This window comes from Tripterygium wilfordii, chromosome 11 (genome assembly GCF_013401445.1).
Source record: "Tripterygium wilfordii isolate XIE 37 chromosome 11, ASM1340144v1, whole genome shotgun sequence".
Lineage (NCBI taxonomy): Eukaryota > Viridiplantae > Streptophyta > Magnoliopsida > Celastrales > Celastraceae > Tripterygium > Tripterygium wilfordii.
In genome coordinates, this window is record NC_052242.1 from 8,789,254 (window position 1) to 8,806,338 (window position 17,085).

The 17,085-nt window shown below is 35.1% G+C and overlaps 1 protein-coding gene across 1 annotated transcript in view; it reads left to right on the top strand.

The window, feature by feature from the left end:
- Positions 1-14,876, top strand: part of LOC120008914 (exportin-4) — a 32,407-nt gene extending 17,531 nt beyond the window's left edge. The window contains exons 16-32 of the mRNA XM_038859290.1: positions 1,302-1,406; positions 1,611-1,684; positions 7,324-7,399; positions 7,809-8,042; positions 8,670-8,741; positions 9,703-9,774; positions 9,858-9,922; positions 10,012-10,114; positions 10,230-10,361; positions 10,962-11,105; positions 12,040-12,147; positions 12,247-12,297; positions 12,361-12,438; positions 12,514-12,627; positions 13,115-13,311; positions 13,504-13,573; positions 14,330-14,876. Coding sequence (XP_038715218.1) covers positions 1,302-1,406; positions 1,611-1,684; positions 7,324-7,399; positions 7,809-8,042; positions 8,670-8,741; positions 9,703-9,774; positions 9,858-9,922; positions 10,012-10,114; positions 10,230-10,361; positions 10,962-11,105; positions 12,040-12,147; positions 12,247-12,297; positions 12,361-12,438; positions 12,514-12,627; positions 13,115-13,311; positions 13,504-13,573; positions 14,330-14,518 — 1,884 coding nt within the window. The 3' untranslated portion in view covers positions 14,519-14,876. The remainder of the gene's footprint in view (positions 1-1,301; positions 1,407-1,610; positions 1,685-7,323; positions 7,400-7,808; positions 8,043-8,669; positions 8,742-9,702; positions 9,775-9,857; positions 9,923-10,011; positions 10,115-10,229; positions 10,362-10,961; positions 11,106-12,039; positions 12,148-12,246; positions 12,298-12,360; positions 12,439-12,513; positions 12,628-13,114; positions 13,312-13,503; positions 13,574-14,329) is intronic.
- The last annotated feature ends 2,209 nt before the right edge of the window (positions 14,877-17,085 follow it).

The following is a 17,085-nucleotide window of genomic DNA, read 5'->3' on the forward strand; positions in this document are numbered from 1 at the left end:
CTCGAATATTAGTCATCACATGACAAGATTGTATAAGCTTTGTGAGACTCTTAATGGCTGTTCCAGTGAACTTATCAGAATCATTTAGTAGTTTTCATGTATTTTAAATTCTCTTCTGCTTGGTCAATTGCAATTGCAATTATAATTTGTATTACAAATGCCAGGGACTGTACTCTGTAAAATATTATCCAACTCGTGAGCGTATTTATCTCAAATGCAATACCCTAATGTTGAACTAATTCTGCTGACTTCTCTAAGTTTCTAATCTGTTAGAACTTAGAGTAGTTTCATAAATATAAAGGCCTTTTGTCCCATGAAATTGAAAGATAAACACTCTATGGCAACGTATGGGTAAGAAATTTGAAATTACAGAAAAACATAATCCCTTGTTTTTCCAGTGTGATGAAATAATTGCAAAGGTTTTATGCTCCTGTGAAATGACTTGCTGAAAGTGATGTTACACTAGTTTTGTTCCATTGATTCCTTCCTAGTACTACTCCTGGCTCTGTCATCGCCAAAACCTCTAATTTCTTGTCTCTTTTTCAATTCAATATTTCATTGTGACATCGGCATATTGGACCAATTAAAGAAATGAAAGGCCTAAAATGTTTCTTTCTGTAGATGAATTTCTTTGATAGATATGAGTCAATTTCATGGTTTGAATCAAGGGTCATAAACCTGGAAATAGGTAAAGGGTTTCAGAAAAAAAAAAAGAAAAAGGTAAAGGGTTTTTCAAGTTTGCTATGAATAAACTACCTTAAACTTGATACAGTTTCTTTCTTTTTCATCTTTCTGCATCTCACATGTTACATTGAACTCATGGTATTGAAATTTTCCTCCAATTAATAAAACATGATGTATGATGGATTTTGATGTCTGGTCCTACAATCGCTTAGGTTGATTTAGGTTTGGAAGAAATTTGGGATTGCTGCAAGAAGAGATGTACTTTTTTGTGGATTGACGTTTTGCTAAAACAATGTTCCAGTGCCAATTTTGAATTTTTTGGGAAAACAAAATCCAGAGACTGAAGAAAACTTTCTCTTATTATATGGAAAGATCAGATCTCGTCATTGCATTACTATTGTTAACTCAGTGTAAATTTCCATGTAGTGCTTATTCCCCCTGAAGTTGACGTATCTTTGGTTATTAAATTTTAAAATAGGTACTTTTGACTCAGTTGAGATGGTATTCGTGCTTAACGTAGTGATATATGTTCTACAGTGGTGGTTGTCAAATGTTATCCTTTTTTCATTATTTTTTATGGTGATAGATGGATTTTACTTTGCTTACTTTATTTTTAGGGCAGGGGCGCTTTTGATCTTACTCAAACTCTGGAGGAACTTTACTCTCTGTTGCTAATAACGGGGCATGTACTCGCAGATGAAGGGGAGGGAGAAACACCCTTGGTAATTGGTTATCATCTTATTTTTATCATGAGTTAAACGAATCTCCAAACGTGAATTTTCTTTGCACGAACATATCAACATTATCTTTTTATTTTGAAGTTAATATTTGGATACCTTGTTCAATGTGCTTCTGGAGGTGGTTACAATAAAACGAGCAACTCCTGTAGCTTGAAATCTACATTGACTATGCTGTGTAATATTTAGGTACCAAATGCCATCCAATCTCATTTTGTTGATGCCATGGAAGTAGACAAGCACCCTATTATTCTGCTGTCTAGGTAAACTTCTTTCTTACTACCACGCCAGTGGTCAGGTGTACAAATTTTTGTCCAATCTGATAAAGAGGGAAATATAAAATATTACTATTCATGTCTCAGGCTTGATATTATCCATGCTGATATTGATGCTTGTTTTTGTGTCTTTGTGCATGCCAACAGATTAATTGATAAAATTCCATGTTCTCAAGCAATCTTTTTTTTAACCTCCCTTTTTGAGTACTTCACAAGCATGAGATTGCATGCGCACACACATGCTCCCATGCCTTACTTTTTAATGCAGTCATGTACATATGCATTTTTCACATATCTATTTTAGACTAATGAATATGTAGATTTAGTTTTTTTTTTGAATGGAATATGTAGATTTAGTTGAAACCAATTTTTTTAAACCCATCTTTTGCAGAGAGTTGGAAGAGAGCCTAGTCGCACTAGCTCAGGCACCTTTCTCTTCCTAACTTTCTCTGCTTCTCTCTTACCAAATACTTGTCTCTCTCCAAACCTTCATATCTCTCTCTCTCTCTCTAAAACACATGCACTCCCTTGCTTCCTCAAAAACCACCACCACCCTCCTCCATGAATCCTTCCTTCTTTAGCTACAAACCTAAACATAAAACATAGCCTTTTAGCCTTATGAATGAATAAGGTAAACAACTCACATGTAGAAGGCTCCAGCAATGGGGGGATGGGACAAGCAGGATATATGCAGACCTTACCTTCAAGTAATATGCGGAGATGCTGTTTCAGGGAATTGAACTTGTAACTTTTAGGTTGCTCTTGTGTCATCCGTGAGTCATTCCTTTTGCTACAAGGCTACAGTTGAGCCTTGTAGCCTCTATCAATGCACTTAGAAAGCAAAAGAGCAAAAACAGTTAGTGATGAGCTTTTCAAATCATTACTATCTCTGATCAGATATGAGACAACTAGACAAGGCTTGAGCCCAAAAAGAAATGGCTAATCCATCCACCACCAAGCTCCTTCATAAGTCCCTTCCTTCAGACCATCTCTCTAAGCCTTAGCTTGTCTCTCCAGGCCATCGTATTGTCAAATGATCTCTAACACGCCTAAGAAGCACGAACGCTATCATGACGAGTCTGAGTCCGATATGAACTCGGTGCGGACTTGGTCTCGACTCGCTTGAGTACATATCGAACTCAGTCTCCCCATATCGAAACAGTCATCTCAGTGTGGAGTCATTGGGAGTCGGTCTCGACTCACCTGCGTACGTATCAGACTTGGAGCTTCATATTTGATTCAAGACTTGGTGGTTTGCTTAGTAATCTCCTTCTAGTGAGTTTTGGCTTCTTTCCTTGTCGGGTCAGAGCTTCTCCTTTGTCCTTGTTAGATATATATAGATGTTTTATGTTATATTAGGCCTGAAGGTATTCTTGTCTTTGTACTACCCCAAGCCTCTCTCCATATATATGTTTCTCTTGTAACCCTAATTCATTAATACAAATCATGTCTTTCTCACAACATGGTATTGTGTTAGAGATATATAGATGTTATATGTTATATTAGTTTTACAAGAAAAACATATATATATAGGGAGGCTTGGGGCGGTACAAAGACAAGAATACCTTGTAGCCTAATATTACATAAAACATCTATATATCTCTAACAGTTCTCTCGAAGGTTCAGGTCTAGTCCTCGTTCTCTCTGTCATTAGTTCCCTAGTATGGGTTGTTATTACATCTTGAAATGGAGGACTTGGACATTTTAATTGTTGGGCTTGGTTAAATTTATTGAAGTGTTGGGCCTTTGGACTGATATTGAATTTTGCCATCTCCGTTAGACACTCAGGCCTTCTTTACTAGGGGTCCAATTAGTCCATATCCTTTACTTTAGCTAATTTGGGCCGAATTGAACAATTTTTGTGGGCCTGGTTCATATGGATAAGCGTAAACACAATTTGTAAAAAAAACTTAGACCTAAGGAGTGGTTGTTTACAATAGTGTGACTCTTCAATCTATCTTTGAGAAATTTCGAATCGCTGTGTCCCCGCACCCGCTTCCCATGTGCTGTATCCGAGTTGGTTCTACTTGGCTAATCGTGGCTCCACTAGGTGGCCACCAAGGCTTCTTAGGCTTTTGTCCAGTTGTGAATTGATTTTAAATCGCTTAGGAATTAGGGTTTTTAATGTTTCAAACTTTCAATTTGGGATTGGACTGGAGATGATCTATTGCTTTTTTAAGAATAAATAATTTTTTATATTTTAAAACTTTTTAGAGCTTTTGTAGTTATTAGAAATGATAAATACTGAAAAAAAAATTTTGAGACAGGTTCAAAACCTTTCCTGTATCAAAGTTCAAAGCCCTCCAAGATAGTTGGACGAAATAGGTTTCTTAAGCTATTCAGGCCACACTGTAGGCAGGTTGCTGGTCCGGGTTTTGAAACATTGGTTGAAACCATGGAGCCAAACTTTTTGTGCTAGAATTTATAATTGAATCGATTTGTATGTGTGTGACCATTTTCAAACTCCTGAACACTCTAGGCAGAGGAGAATACTATATTTACAAAATAATAGCAGGAAAATTTTCCAGTTCATTAAGCAGGCCCAATTTACTGATAAAATAAAGCATGCATATTTTTGTTGCTGAATTCACAAAAGGAGGTCGATGTTTGTTGTTGCCATGGAGAAGGGGAGAGATCTATCTTTCGTTTCAATCGTAAAAGGAAGTGAATTTAAACTAGCCATCAGGTGTTCGACGATTTCCCTCAAAGAACCAACAGTAGCTCAATCCTTTACGGGCTAAACAAATTCTTAATCTTTTACTAAGAAATGAGACAAACCCAGATAAGGAAAGTGAGAGACGAACAAACCCAGCTGAGGGTATAGAGATTGGAGGAAACACGAGTAAAGATTGATTGATAGTTTTTGGAGTAAACCAAGAAATGCTGGTGAAAAAGAAACCATGAAAGAATGTGCAATGTGCAAGAGTGCCTTCTTTGGAATTCGTTGATACCACAGAATGAGAAATTATATAGAAGACATTTTAGAAAGAATTGGTGGGTAAACTTATAAGTTTCGTTTTCAATATATAAATACTTATTTAATATTTATTTTCAATTAATTGTCATTCCAAACAGGGATATATATGTAAATAAAAAATAAAAAATGGTGTAAACTTAGTAGAATTTGTAGTGTAAATAAAGTTTCTCTTTTTTGTTATAAGGATGGAATGGTTTTTTTTTTTAAGGATTGAATGGTTGGTCCTTGTTAAGATTAGTTACTATACAATTCAACATTTCAACCCAATACGTTAACTTGTTGGGTTGAGACATTTCACATCATATATTCTAACACTTTCCCTCACGTATGGCTGGGCAATCCGATGGCCCAACAAGTGCACAACAAAAAAGGCTCAACACTTGGGCTACTCTCACACAAGGCACATGGGGCAACAACAAACACACACAAAGGCCTACACTTGGGGCAACAAAAAATGGTGGTTTAAATTGTGGACGTTAAGGCTTGTCCGCTCTAATACTATCTTAAGATTAGTTATTTTGCCATTCCCAATAAGTTAACTAGTTGGGTTGGGGCATTAACATCATTTATATATATTCTAACATTCCTCAATTAGGAGCTATATCGTGCCTAATGAGACCTATAGAAAAATCAAGAGGATAAACCCTTTTGTTTCTTTTTATTTGGAGAAGGCCTTTGATAAGGTTCCTAGGGGAGTGATGAGGGGTTCTAGGGAAGAGAGTGGTCCCAGTCAGGTACATTAGTTGATTTAAGGATATGTTTGAGGAGTAGTAATGGCTAACTAACTAAGAACAAGCAGACAATCATAATAAGTTTACTTTAAGGCTTGATGTTGAGCCCTTTCTTGTTCACTGCAGTGACCAATCAGCTGACAAGGCCTATCCAAGAGCTCTCACTGTATGTTGCTCGTGGATGAGAATATGGGAGTTACTTCAAATTTAGAAACATGGAGACCGGCAATGGAATCTGATTGTTTCAGAATTAGTAGTTCTAGAAACAGAATATTTTCATAGTGTAACTAAAAATAGAATATATGATTGTAAGTTTGTAAGATCACACTTCTTGTCTGTTGGTGTATCATTAAACTACCAAGGAGCGTAGGAGGTTTAGGTATCGCTTCCCTCACTATGTTCAAGAAAGCTTTGCTTAGAAAATGGTTATGGAGATGTAGCAACAGTACAGACTATTTATGGAGACAGCTCATTGTTGCTAGATATGGCACTGATTCTAAAGATTGGACTGGCGGGTGGAGAGGGAAACTCATGGAACAGGATTTTAAAACCATATCAGAAAGGTTTGGTATTATTGGAAGCAGTATACTAATTGGGTTGGCTACCTGGCTATGGTGCCCCCTAGAGTATCTTTTTTAATATGGGAAGCAGTCTGGAACAGAATCCTCACTTTAGATGGCTTACAGAGAAGGGGTGTTTATCTTACTAAGAGGCGCTCTCTTAGCAAAGAAATTGAAGGATATTTTAATCATAGTTTTCTATATTGCTAATTTGATACTGAACCAGGAAAATTTGGGATGCGATTTGGAGTGTAACTGATGAAATATTCATTTTGGAATTAATTGCCTGGCAGTTGTTTTGTAAAGATAAAGCCAAAAAAAGAAAAGAAATCTTTAGCTTGTGCCTTTGATAACTTGCTGGCTTGTTTTTTAGAGAAGAATGGCAGGATCTTCAGTAACGAAGAGGCAGCTTCTCACTCTTTCTTAGAGAATTTGCTTGGTACCATCAAGTTTTGGCTTTCTAGGCATTGTAACAACTTTCATGCTGTGAATCATAGAGATTCTGGTTGTTTATTTGTTTTCTGGACTGCAGCTATCTTGTTTGCTTTTTCTGCCTTTGATTAGCTTTCTTGTATCTCTTTTCTTTGGGTTGCATTTCCTTGGTGCCCATGTGCTAATGAAATGTTTCTGTAAAAGAATGCTACCATACTGGGTTCATAATCCAAAATGACAGATATGGAGAAGGTCATAGCTAAGAGGACTAAAAGTAGTTGGATGAAGGGGAAGAGCGCATATGGGGTTTTGTATGTCCGAACTATACCCTTGAAAATATAGGGTTGATGTACGAAGTTCATATTGTTGGGCTATTGAGGGAAAATATTATCAACAAACGAATGTAGCTCTAATAACAGTGCTATCTTGGATATATGGCAATGCGAGGAAGGATAAGATAAGAGATTGTTAGATCTAAGATAGGACTAGCACTGGTCACAGGTAAGATGCAAGAAATTCATCTAAGATAGTTTGGATATGTACATTATAGAAATATCGGTGCACAAGTTCGTTTAGTCAAATAAATTCAAGTATGAGATACTAACAGGATAATAGGATGATCAAAGATAGGCTTGAATGGAACTGATAAGGAAGAATATAGAATCTATCTGGTTACTTTGAACTTGTCGCTTTACGTTGGACAATAGTGAAGGAGAATCCACTATGATGGATTGATTATCTACCTCCAGTTTTTATTTTTTTGGTTAGAAGTATTTGATGATGGTAATTTTTTTTTATATATATTGTATGATTAGTGTGAGGGGGGACTTGATCCTAAGACCTAACCTTGGTTCAAGTAGTAAGGATTGGACAAAGACATGCAATTATTAATATTTATTGCTTTTTTTCTGATTTCTTTTAATGCAGTTCTATTATCAAGTTCGCTGAGCAAAGTTTAGATCCAGATATGAGGGCATCAGTTTTTAGTCCTCGACTTATGGAGGTATTATGTTGTTTTGTTGTGTTTCTCCCCATGTTTCTCTCTCACGTCCTACTTTGCTCGTTTACCATAGTGTTATTGTATGTATGAAATCTATTCCAGTACTTGATTTCTTTCGTATAGTTGCATTATCCATATCTGAAATATGGCCATGACATTAATAAATCTATAAAAAGGGCAACATGTTGCACCTAAAACAATGTACATGCCTATAGAATGTGCTGCTATGATGGCTAAACATGGCTCTACATGTTGATTTGATTTTCTGTTTCCTGTTTGATTTTGCATGAGCCTGCCGTGCCTTCGATAATGATGCTTTTAGCATATTGAGTTGCAAGAAGACCTATTTTAAGACTAAGAATATCTCTATTTTTGTTCTAAATGTACTTATCTCAGTAGATGTGATATGCAGGCCATCATATGGTTTCTTGGAAGATGGTCCCAGACATATTTAATGCCTCTTGATATTGGAGACAGCAATTTAAGTTTTGGTCACGGACGCGAGCATCACCCTCAGCTGCTTCAGTCCAGAAAGGTTTTATTCAGTTTTTTTGGAGAACATGGTCAGGGCAAACTTGTACTTGACATTATTGTTCGTATTTCTGTGTCGACACTCATTTCATATCCTGGGGAGAAGGATTTGCAGGTATGAACATTAGGATCTATTACATGTAGCTCTTTGGAATTCCATAAACCATATACTTCAAAGTTTAATCTATGCCCGGCTACATGTTCTACTTTGATTGTTGAACCTTGTATAATTATTTTTGAATGGGAGTCGAAGAAATTTCTGCAATTAATCAAGTCGATATCAGTATATTCTTGACTATTCACTGCATTTGGAGTTGTAAAGCACATTGATAAAGAAAGAATAAAAAATAATGTGGTTGTATTTGGTTAGACTAATTCCAAGAGTTGTAATTTTATCTGCATTATTTATGCTCATGCGCATTTTTATCATATCAGGTTTTGGTTGGAAATTTTGTCTGAAATATGTTTGCGAATTGTAAAAGCAGAACTAAAACCTATTCTAAGGAGTGAATAAGTTTCAGAACTTTTAAGTATATATGATGGATGAATCTAATTTTCAATCTTATAAATCTAATTTTCAATCTAACTTATCTAAGCTCTAAACTTTATGCCTCTTGCCTACAGTAATTGTAATTTCGGATTTGATTTTCTTCTGAATTTTATGAATTAGGAAGTGACAGAAAGGACGATTTTATTATCCTGTCCTGTCAAAATTATTGCCAATTTTATTTGTTTTTGACAGGCCCTCACTTGCCACCAGCTACTTCATGCACTGGTCAGACAAAGAAGTATTTGTGTTCATCTAGTTGAACTTGTGAGTCAAAAACCTTTTATACTTCTTGACATGTTCAAATCAAAATTTCTTCTCCTACAGTCTCCCTACTGGGGGGTTGTCTACTTCTGTATCTTCTACCTCCGATCTTCCTCTTGATAATCAGTCATTAATTGAAGTGCAACAAAACTACTGTTTCGTTGAGTGGAGATAGTATGCCAAACAACATAGATCATTTCTCATATGGAGTTAATTTTTTTTTTGTTTCAGCTACTTTGCATGACAATTTTACATAAGCTCGGAGACAAACAGCAATAACACATCGATGTAGGACAGATTTTTCGGTCCTCGTTTTAAGGGATTCGTGTGTAGGACAAGAAGTAGTGGAGGTTGTTATTGGGCAGTGAAGAGTACACATCAACCATAAGTTGTAGGAGGAAATTGGTATTTAGATGTTTAGGTTAGATTAAGGTTATGGGATGATTTAAGCTTTTGAAAAATTAGAAATTTAAAACTTATTGTAAATAACATGTCCACAACCGCTTGGAAGATAGAGAAAAAAGAAGAAGAATGATAATTACCTACGCATCACACAATTGAAGCTAGTCACTTGCTAGAAATTCTCTCAAACTCAAAACTGAATAAAACTTCATTCAGTCAGTATCATAATGGAGAGATTACGTCCATGCATATAGACTCCTTCGTAATCATAATTCAATAATGTTTTTCTTCTTAAAGATATGATAAATCCTAAAGGGAAACTAATTAGGAATAATAAAACTTTGAGTAGTACTTCATTCAACATAGTAAACTTCAGTTTTCTATTTAGAGAGTTTTCTTCGTGGCTTTTGGGTAGATTCCAGATTGGTTCCTGTTGGATTCCGGTTTTCAATAGCTAACATGGTTTAGTTTTGGTTCTTCGCCCTTTCATCCTGCATCATATTTGTATGTTTGTTTGGCTGGTGTCGGAATGGTTATTTAATCTGTGAACATAACTTTTCAGGAGTCTTGGCATGGCCTAGCAAATGCTTTTGCTAATGAGAGAGCTTTATACTTGTTAAACGCTGCTAATCAGGTTAGGAATTCAAAACCCTTTAACCTTGTTGCTATGTTTGTTGGTCCCAAATTTTTGACTTCACTACTTTTGTTTGTTGTCAGCGTTCACTTGCTCAAACCCTAGTTCTTTCTGCTTCTGGAATCAGGAATTCAGAAGCATCGAATCAGTGAGTTTTGACGTTAAGGACTTGATGCATCTTACTTTTTGTCCTAGATTTTCTGTCAACTGCTTATTATCTATTCACATTTCTTGAAGATATGTAAGAAATCTCACTGGTCATATGACATCATATCTGGTGGAAATGTCTAAAAAGAATGACCTAAAACGTGTTGCTCAACACCCGGATGTCATCTTATATGTAAGGATATGGAATTTCTGTTATCAAACATCCTTTTAGTTTATATTTTATCTACTTAAAAGAGTATTTTTATATACTATGCAAGATCAATGCTTTTGTTCTTTACATCTCACAGACCAGTTGCTTGTGGGAGCGGCTTCGTGGAGCAGCCAGTGCGACAGACCCTCGAACTCAAAGGGCAGTTTATGAAATGGGTTTCTCTGTAATGAATCCTGTTATAGTTCTTCTTGAGGTGTACAAGCATGAGGTATTTGATGGTTCATCTCTTTATGATATTCTCTCCAGAGCTACCTCAAATTCTAACCATTTTGTTAATTGTCGTATCTTTCACTTTCCAAACTTTTTTCCTTTAAAGCATTCCAAGAAAATTTCCCTCTTCTTGGGTTAGTTGAGACTGTAGCTTTAGACAGGAACGAATAGCAAAGGAGAATCCAAATTGTGGATTCCTACTAATTTCTCTTATGGATATTCATGTAGTCCACCCTACATTGTTTGGGATGAGGGCATTGATAATGATAATAAATGCTAAACAAATTGCATGTAAAGAAGCTGTTTCGTCATAGTATCTATATTCTAAAAAAAATTACCTGTATTTGTCTTATTGCAAAGTGCGGAACATCAGTTTTAATGGACTTCATCTCTCACCGATTCCTGAAAGAACGTTGAACTCTTCTTTGAATAAGTTTTAATTTGTGGTACTTCAGTCATGTTTCTTTAATTCAATCTGCATTTGCAGTCAAAGTTTATTTAGAATAACCTATCGAGGGAAAGAAACATATTCATAACCAGCTGTGTTCCTAGACATTGCAGAGTTCTATTCAGATACTAATCTATAACAATTGATTAGTCTGCAGTCGTTTACCTGCTACTTAAATTTATTGTCGACTGGGTGGATGGGCAAATTGCCTACCTAGAGGCTCAAGAAACCGCTGCTGTTATTGATTTTTGTACACGCTTGCTTCAGCTTTACTCATCTCAGAATATAGGCAAGGTATTTTTGTCACTTGGTATTTGTCTTCTATGAAAAAAAAGTGGTCATATTTGTCTGAAGAGAATATTAGTGTTAAACTCTCTCTCTCTCTCTCTCTCTCTCTCTCTCTCTCTCGTCATTTCTTTTTTTTTTTCCGAAAAGTCGAGATTTTATACTCGTTTTATTTTATTACCATGTAAAGAATTTTTCTTGTTTTATGCCTTAAATCAATCAGTACAATCTTATTGGTAGTATTAGTCTAATAGATATAAGCTAAATATTTTATCCATGATCTCACTTTTTGAAAATTGGAGTCTCATGGGCAATTCAGATTATTATGGTGCAAAATATTTAGCTGCAGTCTGCTATATTTTTGAACCATAATAATCTTAAGCTCTTCGGTTCATCACAATTTTTTGTTACGGTTTCAAACCCTGTTGTTTTAAAACAGATTTCTTTCTTCTTGATGCACGATATGCGCAACTTTAGCTGTAAATTACTTTAGTGTTAAAAATGTACAATTTGAAGTATGTATTAGCAAATGCTTCAATGATTCCTTTTTCTGGCTCTCAGATTCAATCTGAATGGAGTAAAGCTTTAAACCATATGCACTTTCTGCCTTTGATTTTCTTCCCTCACCAAAGTAAAATAATAAAAAATTCAATCGTTTTGATGCAGCAAAAACCTATTTTAAATTGTTTATTTTTGTATATTTTTCTTGAAAATTTACGTGGAAAGGGCCAAATTTCAAATGTCAAATGCCGTGATTCACTATCATTTCATGGTTCTGAACTCTTTGCTTCATAAATATGAGTGTTTTGGGTGTTTAGCACATTGCTAGTGAGTAATATCTGTTGCTAATAATTTGTGAGATACTCCTTATTCCGATGTTGACCATTTTTTATTTTTTATTTAAAAATATTTATTTGAAAATTTTCCCATTTTGGTCTTTCAGATATCATTGAGTCTTTCAAACAGCTTACTTAGTGAAGAGAAGACTGAAAAGTACAAGGACGTGCGTGCTCTCCTTCAACTTCTATCTCGTCTTTGTTCGAAAGATATGGTAGTGATTTTTTCTCCTTTTGTTATGTTATATTTCCAGATTAGTGCCAGTTTTTATTGGCTATTCAATGAACCTTATTGAGAATATTGCATGTTGCAGGTTGATTTCTCGTCAGATTCAATTGAAACGCATGGCACAAATATATCGCAGGTGAATTGGTACTGTAGAAGTTCGTGCAAGTGGTTAGTGGTGTCTGATGCATTATTCTTGCAGGTTGTTTATTTTGGCCTTCACATAGTTACCCCACTGATATCTTTGGACCTACTGAAATATCCGAAGCTTTGCCATGATGTAAGCTTTTTTATGGTCACAAAAATAGAAGCTCTTTTTGTTGTCAGGAATTAATTATTGGGCATTGTTGTGCAGTATTTCTCACTGCTATCACATATGTTGGAGGTTTATCCTGAAACATTTGCACAACTAAACAGAGATGCCTTTGCTCATGTACTTGGAACTTTAGATTTTGGTCTTCATCACCAGGTAAAGCTACTGCCAATGTGATCACCTGATTTGAAATGTCAACTCTGTTGAAGTCTTCATCACCAGCTTTACCTATGTTCATATGAGATCCGTTTAGGAGAGCTTATATTTGGGAAAAATAAGCTATAGCTTATGAGCTGTCGAAAATAAGCTGACTTATAAATTTCATGTGTTTGGTGATAATTTTAAAGACTAGCTTATATTAAGTGAATGAAGAGCATATAAGCTCCAATGAGGAGCTTATTTTAAGCTAGTGTAATTAGGCATTTGGTTGGGTATATGTTCTTCTATGGACTTGATTCTAAATACAAACTCTGAACATGGTTTGACCAGCTCATGTTTCATGGCTGGTCATCGTTCTTGTGCCTTATGGGTGGTGTGTTTTTTTCTTTTTCAGATAGTTGTATGCATTTTTCCTATGATACAAAAATTAGAGCTTCAAATTCATTGATTCTTTATTTCTTTTGTTCTCTGTTTGATGGTTTAGGATGGCGACATCGTTAGTATGTGCCTGAGAGCACTGAAAGCTCTTGCATCCTATCACTACAAGGAGATGGGCGCGGGCAAAGTAGGCTTGGGTTCTAATGCTACAGTTGTCAAGGATGCAAACCGAAATTTACAGGAAGGACTTTTAGGTCGGTTCCTTCGTCTGTTGCTCCAGTTACTCCTTTTTGAGGATTACAGGTAACTGGTTCTTTTCACTTGCATTGCAAGATTAAGATTACAGTTGGTTTTCTGAATATAATCAATGACATATCCAGCCATTATTTCATCCACATACATCCTTTAACATTGCCCTACACAAGCTGAAAAGATTTCTTTGGTCATTTTTCATCTTTGACAACATGCTCAAAGTTCTTTTCATTGTGATTGCAGTCCTGATCTGGTGAGTGGTGCGGCAGATGCTCTCTTTCCATTGATCCTTTGTGAGCAAAGCCTGTACCAGGTATTTTTCCTAAAGCTTTAAATGCAGTATTGTCTTGTCTTTTTAGAATGGAATATGGTTTCTTTTTGAGTGGAAACTTGCATTGGCTTTAAATACTTCATTTCTGATGAGCTGCCCTTCAGAATTATTTGTCTCCATTAATGCTAGGTCCACATACCTCAACAATCTATTTTTAAGGGTCTTTTGGTGCCTCCCTTCTATTTCCCCTTCCCATGCCTCCCTACTGTTTTTTTGCTTAGATGGCATTGAAAACGGAGTTGAGGACATATCTTCTGTACATTTTGCCAAAATTTGTTTTTTAGTCCATTTTGGTTTCTAAATATACAAAAATCATCCCCGTGGCTTCATCTTTTGCCATTTTGAGTCCTTAGTCAACTTTCTCTCTTCATCCTAATATGGTCACAATGATTCACACTCTAGCCGACATTACCAAACAAGTTTAATTTTACTCTTGCGAAATCTCGCCCAGTTTTTGAGCTATGGAGTGCACCACGAGTTAGCACATCTTGAATTTGCGCCACATTTTCCTTCCAACAGATAAAATGCACAAAACTCTGTTTCCCTAACATACATGACACATCGTGAATGTAAATCCTAATCAAATTGACAGACCAACTTCTCTATATTTGAATGGAAGACACTCAACTCAACTTTCTAAATGCTACTTTATGGTTCTTGAGTTTCTTTCTTATTTTCATTTGTTCTTCCGGTTTTGGAGTTTCTTCCCAAGAATTTACATGGAATTTGTTCATGCAGAGTTTCGGAAATGAGTTGATTGAAAGGCAGGTGAATCCGACATTCAAAGCAAGGCTTGCAAATGCATTTCAGAACCTGACAAGCTCAAACCAGCTCTCTTCTACTCTCAATCGTATGAACTACCAGAGATTTAGAAAAAATCTAAATAACTTCCTGGTTGAAGTTCGTGGGTTTCTGAGGACAATATGATGCGAGTAAATCCGCTGTGTAAAAAAAGGGAGAATCATTATCATCTAATTTTGCGTGCCATTAAGGTGAAAGTGAAATTTTGGGTTCAAATTGAAATCCCAATTTTTGTGGGCAATATGTTGTAGTTACTTATCCATTGCTTGTTGATATTGGACTGATTGCAAGGATGATACCACCCAATTAGGTAATTTTTTAGCCAAAAATTAGTGCGAAGCACAGATGTTTTTCCAGATCCATATATTTACTGGCTATTTCAATCCTTGGAGTTATGAGTGTCCCATTCTTGGCTGGGAACTGATAGTACAACAATTTTTGAAGGCCGACCGTAGATTGAGTAAGGTGAACTTATTATGTTCTTTTTCTTTGATATTTTTGCTGCTTTGGATTGCTGCTTCGGCGGTTGGGGTCGATCTTTTATTTTCAATTATGTCCATGAGAGAGATTTTGATGCAACTCAAATGCATCAATCTTTTGGTGCTGAGAAATGTGTCCGATTAATTGTTTTATTACATTTTTGAGCTTTGGGTGATTTCTTTGGAACAAAAAATGAGTGGGTGATTGAGTTGTATGAGTCAATCTTTTGGTGCTGAAATGTATAATTTATCTTAATAAAAACAAAGGGTACGTATGAACAAAAAATAGTTATTGTACTTTACATCATATAAGGTATGTATTCTTTGAGAATAGGAGATAGCCTGGTTGGTCAGGTTGTCTGCTCAGGACCTTGAGGTCCAGGGTTCTATTCTCACCAGGGGGGCTTGGGATTTGGGTAGTTTAAACAAAATTTTTTATTTTATTTATTTCGTTTTGATTTATAAGTTGTTAGAAATTATATTTTATATATATAATAATTATGTCTAATCTATCTAATCTAATATATCCATCTATTACATAAATCTATAATATATATATATAAGTAGAGGTTTTAACCAATTGCTCTCTTTATTTGACATGTGGACAACCTATTTGTAAGATTAGTTGTCACATGGATTTATAATAATTCTCTATTTCTTATATTTCAAAAAAAATTTATATACATTAATTACCATATTCAAATTGAATTTTTTTTTAAAAAAATTTATTTGCAAATTCAATTACAAAACCGTTCAAAACTAATAATATAAATTGCTCTTTAATTACATTATAAATATGCGTATTATAAAATTTTAAAAATATATTTTTAATCTCATTTAAAAACAAGATTAACAATTTTGGTATGAATCCTTTTAATAAAAAAATTAAAAGTAGTACAGTTTGTAACGGACAATTGGATGACTTCAATTATATTTAATACAATTTCTCATAAATAATGACTAAAAATCAAATGGACAATCAAAATAATTACTCTCTCCCATAAAAAAAACTTAAAAAAACTTGAGTAAAGAAATTGAAACAAACATAAAATATGAAATGTAACATCTAAAAAATAATTTTGGTATGAAAACTTTTAACATTTTACTTTAATGTAAAATGGAATCAACACTAGCCTCTTTATAGAACAACAATAAAAATGTAAAAATATAATAGAATCAATAAAAATCAAGAGGGATATATTGCAGGACTATAACTTTTAGCCAACTAAAGGCGAAAAACTGAAAATGAAATGTGATTAAAAATATCAAAAACTCAAAGAAGATTTAATAAAAAAAAATTTAAAAATAGTACAGTTTATAATAGACAATTGGATTACTTCAATTATATTTAATACAATTTCTCATAAATAATTACTAAAAATCGTATCGACAATAAAAATAATTAGTCTCTCCTATAAAAAAAACTTGAGTAAAGAAATTGAGGTCTTTCTCCAAGACTGCAGGTACCCATTGATCATTAGAGAAAAAGTGTGCTTCCATCTAACATGAAAGATTTCATTATAGAGAATAATACAAGAACATGAATAAAAAGGACAAGAATCTCTAGCACTCGATTCTAAAGACATCAAAAAAAATATTTGATGTTGTGAACTAGCCGTTTCTATACCAGTAATGGAGACGCTAACTTGAATCTATGGAATTATCGTGGAACAAACCAGGTTGAAGGATTTTTGGCTTGAGAAATCATAAGAAATTCATAATTATGCGTATGCAGAAATCGGGTTTTCTTATCCTGGCCTTTCAGTCCACCTAAGGTAGGGAGATGAATTGGGGGCAAGGTTCGCTGCAATGAGGATGCGATGTTGCTCCGCATCCTTGCGTCTGAAGAGACCACAATCAAAAAGTCAAGGAGTGCTCAAAAAAATCATACGAACAACATGAATCCAAAGAAAAATGGAGCTCAAGAAACGAACTAAAATCCCAGTTTGAGTATAAACTCAACCAGTTAAAAATAAGGTACAAACAACTCTAAGCGTTCACGTCACCTTTTCTAAGAAGGGAAAAGATTGGGTGAAGGATAGCTGCGTTAATTTGTGGAATAATTAAAAAATGCCATGCCTAGTCAGCATGACAGGTGGCATCCAAAGAGGAGTCGAACTAGGAAGTCAACTCAAGGAACGCGAGAATCCCACAGTCACGTAACCATCCATGACATGAGGAAGCATGTACCTAGACCCAACCTAAAGAGGGCAG